This window comes from Populus alba, chromosome 18, assembly GCF_005239225.2.
Source record: "Populus alba chromosome 18, ASM523922v2, whole genome shotgun sequence".
NCBI lineage: Eukaryota > Viridiplantae > Streptophyta > Magnoliopsida > Malpighiales > Salicaceae > Populus > Populus alba.
The window spans coordinates 1,449,764-1,459,334 of record NC_133301.1 but is presented as its reverse complement, the minus strand read 5'-3'; the positions used below and the strand labels follow the sequence as shown (position 1 = coordinate 1,459,334).

General features: G+C 33.6%; 1 protein-coding gene and 1 non-coding gene across 4 annotated transcripts; both read right to left on the bottom strand.

Moving 5' to 3' along the window:
* Positions 1 to 4,125: 4,125 nt before the first annotated feature.
* LOC118051302 (small nucleolar RNA snoR1) lies at positions 4,126 to 4,221 on the bottom strand. Its single transcript, XR_004688014.1, has one exon. It is a non-coding gene; the product is annotated as a small nucleolar RNA snoR1 (small nucleolar RNA).
* A 696-nt stretch (positions 4,222 to 4,917) lies between these two features.
* On the bottom strand, positions 4,918 to 9,019 carry LOC118051142 (probable monogalactosyldiacylglycerol synthase, chloroplastic). 3 transcript variants are annotated; one of them, XM_035061704.2, is made up of 8 exons: positions 8,094 to 9,019; positions 7,588 to 7,760; positions 7,156 to 7,317; positions 6,933 to 7,074; positions 6,431 to 6,655; positions 6,038 to 6,100; positions 5,882 to 5,956; positions 4,918 to 5,304 (listed from the first exon to the last, which is right to left on the bottom strand). In XM_035061704.2, the coding sequence occupies exons 1-8, from the start codon at positions 8,628 to 8,630 to the stop codon at positions 5,068 to 5,070; spliced, it is 1,614 nt and encodes a 537-aa protein (XP_034917595.1). In that variant the 5' UTR covers positions 8,631 to 9,019; the 3' UTR covers positions 4,918 to 5,067. The 3 variants fall into 3 exon arrangements, with proteins under 3 accessions (XP_034917595.1, XP_034917597.1, XP_034917596.1); XM_035061706.2 differs by having other exon boundaries at positions 7,588 to 7,774; positions 8,094 to 8,234; XM_035061705.2 differs by lacking the exon at positions 7,156 to 7,317.
* Positions 9,020 to 9,571: the final 552 nt, after the last annotated feature.

Sequence of the window (9,571 nt, the reverse complement as noted above, 5' to 3'; positions counted from 1 at the left end):
TGGCCATAGCCTCTTGGTAATGCTAGGAAGTAAGATAATTTGATTAAAATAAATTAAGATTAAAACATGATTAATTGATGCTTAGATTAATTTAACAAAAGACTCTTCAATCCTCACATATCTATTAAAATAATTTGATTAGTAACTTGATTAATTGATGCGAGACTGTTTGTTTACGAGGTGAAGGTTGTGATTAAAGCAAAACACAAGAGCTAAACATTTGGTAAAGAAAAAAACAGTAATTATTGTTCATGGATTCCATTATTTATTGCGTTGTAAACATAAGATTAGTAGAAGCAGACAAGAGCTGCTTTTACATGCTCCCCGCTTGTTTCAGTAAATAATTGAGCTCTCATTCTTTACAAACTCTACCCATCATAATAAATTAATTTTTGGGGTGCCAGATATTTATGCCCAAATAAAGTAATTTATTATATATAGAGATTCTTTTCTCTATATGCCAATGCCAAGCCATCACTAGTTTTCTTCTTATAAATTATGATTATGGTTAAATTATCATTATTTTTGCTATTTTTTAAAATAAAAATTAAATTAAATTTTTATATATTAATATCAAAAATAAATTTTATAAAATAAAAAAAATTATTTAAAAACATAACTACCAACCTATCCATCTAGTTAAATAAAATAAAAAATTTAATTTTTTATTTGTAATTATGTTTTATTTAAAAAATTTGTGTTTAACATTATTCAATGACACTAATGATAAATTAGACGGAGATCGCAATCCCAATTTTATTTTTGATGATATTTAACCTGATGTTGTTGCATGCATAAGAAACCAAGGAAACCGTAGTCCTTGTCAAATGTATTTTATACATGATGGAATTATAGATAATTTAATGAAACAATAAAAAATATGTTGTATAAAATATTATTTATTTCATGATGTAATAACAGTTGTTAAGTTTACAATATTTAAATTAAAAACCATCAATATTAATATATATTTTTTAAAATTATTTTACAATCTCAGTTTGAAAAATATTATTTAACCAAACACATTAAACTACTTTTTGTTCAACCTCAATTTCAACCATAGTTTTAACAAAATATATATTTTTTTTAAATCAACCTCAACTAAAAGTACTTTTTTATAAAATAATTTTTTTCAAACCACAATCACAACAGTTACCACAATACCAAACACACTTTAAGAACAATGAACATGAATAGTGTGTGCTTGGCTTAAAGGTGTAATTGGTTTTTTTTTAAGATACAACCCTTTTAAAGCACAAACAACACCTCATAAAAGCAAAAAATACATGTTTTTTTATATGGATCTCACTAAAAATTATTACTCACACCTCCAAACTAAACACCCTCTAGTTTAGGCTTTTAAAGTTCAGATAGGAAGCTCGAAGTAGCTCAACCAAGCATAATCTTGGTGGTTTGTTCATGTTGTGATAGCCTTTGTAGTGTTGTTAATAAATTATAAGTTTTTTAAAAAATAGATTTTAAAAAAGACATGCTTAGTTAAAATTGTTGGTTTTGAGATGATTTTTTACATATAAAATAAACAAAAATAGTATCATGAATAAGAGTATGTTATTTCAGTTTTTACAAAATAGGTTTGAAATGCAGTTAGGCGTGAAGTTTAATGTAAAAAACAAAAACTATTTAACTTAATAAGAGTTTATTTATATTGTGACAAAAAACTAACAACGGTTATTTTTTAAAAAAATTTTAATTAGAAATACATTAAAATAATAATTTTTTTATTATTTAAAATTCATTTTTACATTAACACTTTAAACAACACAAAAGCACTAAAAATATCAATTTAAAGATAAAAAAATAATAATAAATTTTGAAAAAAAAAAAAAACAGAAAGCTAGCATAGCAATCTCTTAGCTAGTTCAACCAGGACATGGGAAGAAAAGAAAAGGAAGCATGCCGAAGTCTGTAAAAGGGCAAGGTTGATTACTTATCTGGTGGTAGAAACTAATGATATTATCAAATCCGTCAAAGATAATTGTTCTGCGTCCAGGTTCATGGCATTGCAGTAGATTTTATCATAAAAATGCCTTTGAAACAGAGATGGCAGATGAAGCTTAGAAGCTGACTAGAGCTTAACCTCTGTGAGATAATGGCGTCATTAGAGCATAGGTCTTAGCAACTTATTCGAATCTCAAATGAGAAACTCTACTTCCATGGATGAAGGATGACTGTACCAGTAAATACATTTGACAGACTCGCATGGCAGATGCAGGGCAAGAAGCGGCTGCTTCCTTTTGTTCATGGTACAACAGATGGGAGAGAGCTGTTTCTTCCCGAAGTGTATGTATAATTCCTCTTTGTTTACAAGCCTCTGCTAAAACAACTCCATCTTTACAGAGAATTTATCCGAAACGTTTGCTATAATAAAACCTGCAAAAACCTGTGTCCAGGAACGCTAATTTGTAAGTATGTGTTCTTATCATCGCCTCAATATTGCTTTTTCGAGTTTGAAACAGACTGGGGTACTGAGGATGCTGTCAAGATTTCAGAATTAGAACAGGACTTTTCTCTGTATGACGATGGCAGAGGGATCATACGGATAACAGGAACAATTTTGATGTTTTCAGTTTCTTAGAGTCAGAAACTTGTGACAACTGGTGATTTTTTAGCACAAACGCATCCAGTTCTTGAGAATTAGACCGGCAGCTCATGAGGTCCCCTGGGAAAGAAAATCAAAGGGACTCCATTCGCATGTCGTCACGTCCCTTGGGATTTACCACAAGAGTTTCAGATGCCATGGCCATACTTTGTGGATTCTGTATTCGTAACTTACAGGGATCAGTTCTCCTTTGGGACACAGTTTCAGATACCTCGCATCCTTGAAAGTTCTTCATTTGTAAGTTTCATTTGATGAGATATATCGACACTCAAATTTGGAGAGACTGTCAAAAGTGTTAAAACCTTTAGAAAAATATATAATTTTATGTTTTTTTATAGCTTTTCGATATTTTTTATAAAACGATGTCAAATCATCGAAACATCGAAGTAAATATTTTGAGACATTTTCTGCAGCACCACTGTACACGTTGCTTGAGATTGTAAAATCATGGTAGCATGTAATTCTTGTTACGGAATACAATAAATATAAATATATTTGATTGTAGAGGTAAAATGTAAGTAAATTTATTTTTGTCAATGTAACTATTCAATAAACATCATAGCTAACAAAATATATTAACAAAAATAGAGAGAATTTATTCCAGAAAATTAAATCTTTCCCTTGAAATTTAAATTATTGCTTTTCTGACCACAATACATTTTCATTGTCATGTAATTAAATAAAAAGATCAAAAATTGAAAAGCTCCCCTATCAGATATTTTTATTTTGTGTTTTGGCCTGTAATTAATATTAATCTATTAACTTCTGTTATTTTTTATTTATTTTATTAAACAAAAACATCAATTTTTTAGTTTTGCATAATGCCGTGCCTGCACCTTTTTTTTAGTAAAAAAAATTAACTTTTTTATTCTAACCGCATCAAAGGGAGCTTAGATGGTTACTCTGTTAAATTTACTGGTGTAAAAAAACCAAATGTAGTGGATGAGCCTTGGAAAAGGCTAGGGCAGAGACAGAAGCCTGGAAAAGAGCAGAGGAGAAGGGGTTAAAACCGGCCAAAACCGGCCACCATCTGTTCAGGTCCAGGATTTTCTGTTGGAAATTCAATGGCCACAGTTTCTTATCTTCAAGGTAAGTTCCAACTATTCATTTGTTCACAATGAGTAGGATCTGGCATCAGGTTTTGGCTTTCTTGTTACTAAAACAGAGGTTTACAGAAATGGTTAATGGAGAAATGCAGGAGGGCAGTAACTGTTTAAAGATGGCTTGCCTAAAGGATCTGGAAAAAAATGCATTGAACCAGTGGTTCAGCTCATGTCAAGGACACATCACAGCTGTTATGATCCATGTTAAAACAATTTTTCCATGCTTTGCTAGTGAAATATATCAAAAGCAAATCATGTCAGGCATAAAGCAATCCTTTTTTTACTTTAAAATCTTCTTTCATGATAAAAGAAATCTGGGATCACTACAGAGAGCAGATATCTTTCGTAGTTTCTTGCTAAAACGTCAAGAATCTCAAGAGAAAATAAAAATATTAAAAAGAAGGCTCAGAGAGTTGCTGTATGTGCTCAAAGAAGAGCTCTGAAAAGCTCCTCTCATACAAGAGGTGTCAGAATTATGTAGCACTCATCATCACTGCCCTAGAGAAAGAAGAAACAGAAAAGACACAAGATGGAAAATACATAAAAGCTGCTTTGCAGTCATCTAGGGTTTTTGAGAGATGGTGAGGAACACCGTGGTGTTGAGGGTTTTTATAGATCTTTAATGGGCTCTTAGATTTCTCTCAGCCCCGTCATATCATACTTGGCCCAAGTACACAGGTAGGTCAAAAATCACAATTGGTCCCCCTACTTGTTTTTTGTCATTTTTACTCCTATGCATACTTTTTCCTTGCCAAATTGACCCTCTTATAATTGTTTTTTTGTTGCCTTTCTTCCTTTTAATCCTCATGTCATCTTCTTAGTACCCGTTTTCTAGTGAAAAGCATTAAAATGATGATTCTCACTAGGAAACACAATTGTAATCTTGTTTCTAAACGGATCCTTGGTTGATTCAATTAAATGGTAAATCCTCCTTGTAGGATTTGACTGTATTGAGGGACTATTTCGTGATGATTAATACACTGCATCTAGCCAGAAAGAAAGGAAGAACGGGACTATTTTTTTTTTTTTTTTTTTTTATGGTTTTAGATTATTTTAATATCTTTATATAAAAAATAATTCTATTAAAAAAGAATTATTTTGATGTATTTTCAAACAAAAAAATCTTTTTAAAAAATAACAACATTATCATTCTCAAACATTCATGAAAAAAAAAAAAGGAAAAAAAAAAGGAAGGAGAGAAAATACAATGTCATCGAATGATATGAGATAGAAAATGCAAATCTATTTTTCGTTTTTTGGTTCCAATTGGAGGCTCAACAGGCCTTGGGTTAACCCACTATACACCACTCTGAGCTCGTCAAAATTGATAGGTGTTGAAAAATGTCAAGTTGCACAGGAATACTGGGGGACAAAATTTCTGTGTCTAACCAGCTCATGGAGATCATGGACAATCTTGAATACAGAATCAGGTCTGGCCAGCTTCAGTGCATTTTGTGACATGGCCCTGAGTTCATCTGCCTTCGGACCAAACCATTCTGCAACAATCTTTGCAATCTCTTTCGGTGATTTTGAGAACTTCCCGCATCCATTCTCCACCACATGAGGCACGTTGCCTACTTCCTGTATTATCAAAGATCAGGTGAGAGTTAAAAGCATGCCCAGTCGGGGACCTGCAAAGTGCTGCTTCAAGAAGAAAGTATTCAGGATACCCATTATCTAACATTCCATCCACGTAATAGAAACATATTATGCAGAATCCTTGCAGATACAGGAGAAAGGGGCATCTTAAATGGTAATTCAACCTTGTCTGATACCGATCACTCTAATAGGTATGATACAAACAAGAGGTTGACTTGAGTCATTTCTTAGAGATCTTAGCAAGATGGACATGGAGGTCAATAAATGCAATGAACGCCCTGAGGGATAATGCTTATGACTTTACTTTGGCTGAATTCAGTACCAAGCATCATATTCCTAGCTTCGGGCCCTTTCCATAACAGACTTCAATATACTTAATTTCCTCAATGCACAATTTCCTGAATTCAGGAAGGATAGAACTTCCTACAATTGTCAGAATTGCAGGTTTGCCAATGAGGGATTTCCGTATGCTAGAGCAGCATTGCCAAAACCAATCGAAGCTCAAGCCTGATTACAGCATATAATATGCTGAAGTCTACAATAAATTTAGCCGACTTACTTGTCCAGCAATGTAATCATTCAAAATTATGGGAAGACCTCGAATCATTGCTTCTGCAATAGTCCCTGGTCCAGCCTGCAGAAACATAGTTATTACAAGATGGCAGATAATAACGAGACTGAAGAAAAAATAACAGCAGAGTCATGGGAAGCTAACCTTTGTGATAATACAGTCACAAGCACCCATGCACTCCTCCATTTTAGTGACAAAACCCTCCACCTATATGATGGAGCATCATTTTCAGTACTATGCATGCCTTTGTGGCTGGCTACGAATGCACAAGGATGCTTAATGCCTTGTGCATATGAAAGAGATGTAAAATCCCTACACTATAGTCATCCAAATGACTGCTGCAGTATGTTGATGGACTATATCAATGAGAAGACAGCAGTGGATTATTTAAAGAGGATGCGAATCATTGTCGTGCAGAAGTAGAAAAAGACTATTGGGTAGCAAGCACTGCCTAACCCCGTGACACAGAGAGTCTAGAGTTCAACTGGAAAAATCATGAGACTCTGATTGGGAGAGAAAAAAATAATAAGTTGATACCTTGACCGGAACCTTCCAATCAATCGAGAGTAATCTGTTAGTGAGCTTTTTGTTGCGACCACATATCACGAGGACTTGACCTTTTGGCTTTCCAAGATTCTCATCATATAATGAATCCGCAAGTGCTCTTGCAGTTGCCTCAATGGGACCCATCCCTTCCCCTCCTCCCATCAGTAACACAGCTGGAAGATCCTCATCCATTCCTAGTTCCCTTCTTAATTCACCCTAATAAATCCAAGTGAAATAAGCTAAATGAGTTAAATAAATGACTTCATTTTTCATGCCTAGGGTCAAGTTTTATCAAGTCAATTTGTCTTTCTAAGGAACCTGCTCGATATCATTTATTACTTCAACTTCAAGTTTGCATAGACAAAAACATAACTTCAATGTAAAAGCCATGTTCCTGAGAATAGAACTGTTAAATACTGGTGCAATGTTAATACATCAGGCTGCCAAGAGCCCAAGAGAAATAGGTAAGTAATCAACTAGAATGATGACCAACCTTTGGTCTAACAGGCTTCACAAAAGAAGGCCGTACAGGAAGGCCATAAACCTTAATCTGTGAGGGTTTGAGCCCAGCTTTCATTGCCCTCTTTGATACATCTGTTGATGGGCAATAACATCTCGTCACAAGCTTATGGAACCTAACCATACAGATGTAAGATATCAAAATTCTAATAATGAGGTACCGTTAAAACAACAAAAACAACATATACAGAATCAACCATGTAGGATGACAAGTGCTTAGATCGGTGACAACAGTGGTAAAAACTATCTTCTGTAAAAGTCCCTTTGCCCTCAATATATGAAGAGGAACATGTTGCATCAGTGGATGGACACTGATAATGATGTCAGGCTGGTATTTCATCAATCCTTTTGCAACCTCTCTACCACAAACAGAAATTAATGATCAAATAAGAACAGAATTGCATGCTACCATAGAAACTATCCTGAACAAACAATATAAGTTCAACATCTGAGAAAATGATGAAGAATCAGGACAAGAAATACAAACAAAATTTGGTCATTAGAGTTGCCCAATGGGAATTATAACTGATAGTGCCTTTTTTTCCACCAAGAATATATGATAAAACAAAAGCTGATGTTGCTCTTGGAAATATAACTAACAGATATATATAGAAGATAGAAAGTCCCACCGAGCTATAAATGTTGAAGTTGCAGCAAAATTAGATTGATGAATCACACGTGGTGCAGTTCCATAATATGTCATTTTCCACAATGCCTCATGTTTCACCAGGAAATTATAGCTTCTGGGCAATTGATTAAAAGGCCAAGGCGTATGTTCTGACCACAAATCAGTAATAAACACCTGCGACATGCACTCTTAACACACAGAAAGTGATCAACATAAACGCATCCAATCATCAACTAACCACCACCCCTCTCTAGACTCTACGCTAAATTGCTCACAAACCACAAAAATAAAATAAAGAAAGAAAAAGAACTGGATACACAGTCCTTTCTTTTTTCATTACTTTCATTATCATAAACCAACATCTAGAAATTCAATTAACATAATAGCTGCCCAACACTTGAAAGAACATAAATTGTCATTTTCTCAGGTTCCCTATTAGCAAATGCACCGGGATATTCCCTAAGCAATGAAAGCAAATTTATATAGTATCGTATTAGAAAAACTGACCTGATAATCATCACCAAATTCTTCATTGAAGGCAGCCCTAATAGCCTCAGCAGAAGCTCTATGACCACCACCAGTATCACTCATCAAAATGAGAACCCTTTTAGGACTCCCACCTTCTACACCATTCAAACGCACACCATCATCCACCAAAACACCACATCCATCATCTCTTAACCCATTAGTATTATTACCATCATTGCTACCTATATTATTATTACCATAATTATCTCCTGAACCAATCTGAACTGAAGCAAATCCAATTGGGATTCTCTCGGAATGGAGCCTAATAGTCCTATTAAATTCACTCCAAACACTTCTAAAACCACTTCTACTACTCAAACTCAATGAAGCATTAACCTTTCTCGTTTTTAGACCAACCGGGCTATCAAAAAACAGAAAATCTGACCTAGAAAAAGATAACCCATTTGAGTTTATGCTTTGAACTGCTCTATTAAAAGCAAAGCCACCCATTTGAGCTACAAATTCAAAGACAGAGCCTGATTCTTGGGTGGTGGTTACTGCCGAGGGGTTATGCATTGTGAGACAGAAAAGGTTGCAGACTTCCAAGTTATTAGAGGATAATTAAGCATTCCATGTGGTCTTTAACATGTAAAAACAAATGGGTTATAGCAAGAAAGATAATTGCTTTAAGATAAAATGTTAGAGAGAGAGGTGATCGTTAAGTGTTTGATATTGTGGCCGTGAGAGACAGTGAGGAGATTTAGATACTGTAGAGAGAGAGGGGGTAGATTCCGGTAACATTTTTCTTGGAAGAAAAGGATGTTCTTTGGAAAGAACGGAGACAAGTTGTGAAAGTGGGACGGAGATGACCACTTCTTTTCGTGGGATTAGTTTGGTTGGATTTTGGTTTGAATCTATGTTAAAATCCATGCATGTAATATGTTATTGGCTTCTTGCCCTAGCAGGAATATTTAAGTTGGTAGCTCAATTTGTCCTGATATATCAAGGTATTTCTCTAATTATCTTTATATATCTGATTTAAGAAATTTATCCCAAAATATATGCTAAATTTCTATTTCATCATCCCAGCGGGATATTCATGTTAATTTATCCAAATAAATTTACCAAACTTTCTAATTACTTGATTAATGTTATATTTTTAATGTATTTTCGAAACAAAAAAAACACTTTAAAAACCAAATTTTACATATTTCTAGGTAAAATCTATCCTAATTGTAGATATAGTAAACTGCTTTGAAGAAAAATATAAAAATATATTAGAAAAATATGTCATTGTATAAGGAATAAATTGAATCATTAACCCTTCTATTTATATAGTGATATTGATTAAGTATCTTAAAAATGGAAAAGAGGTATGGAAATATTAATGTAAATTATATTAATTTTAATGCAATGTATTTATTATTTCATATGATTTTATTTAAATAAATATAGTATCGAATGGTGGCAGATTCATTCAGCAAATTTTCAAGCGAGGCTTGTCATTTATCAGTTAT

Bases quoted from the DNA above. Each gene is read 5' to 3' on its own strand.
- LOC118051142 (XM_035061704.2), bottom strand. From the start codon at position 8,630: ATGCATAACCCCTCGGCAGTAACCACCACCCAAGAATCAGGCTCTGTC. The intron at 5,957-6,037 runs GTTAGCTTCCCA...ATGTTTCTGCAG, and splicing joins GTGACTGTATTATCACAAAG to GCTGGACCAGGGACTATTGC. The intron at 5,305-5,881 runs GTAAGTCGGCTA...TTGATAATACAG, and splicing joins ATGATTACATTGCTGGACAA to GAAGTAGGCAACGTGCCTCA.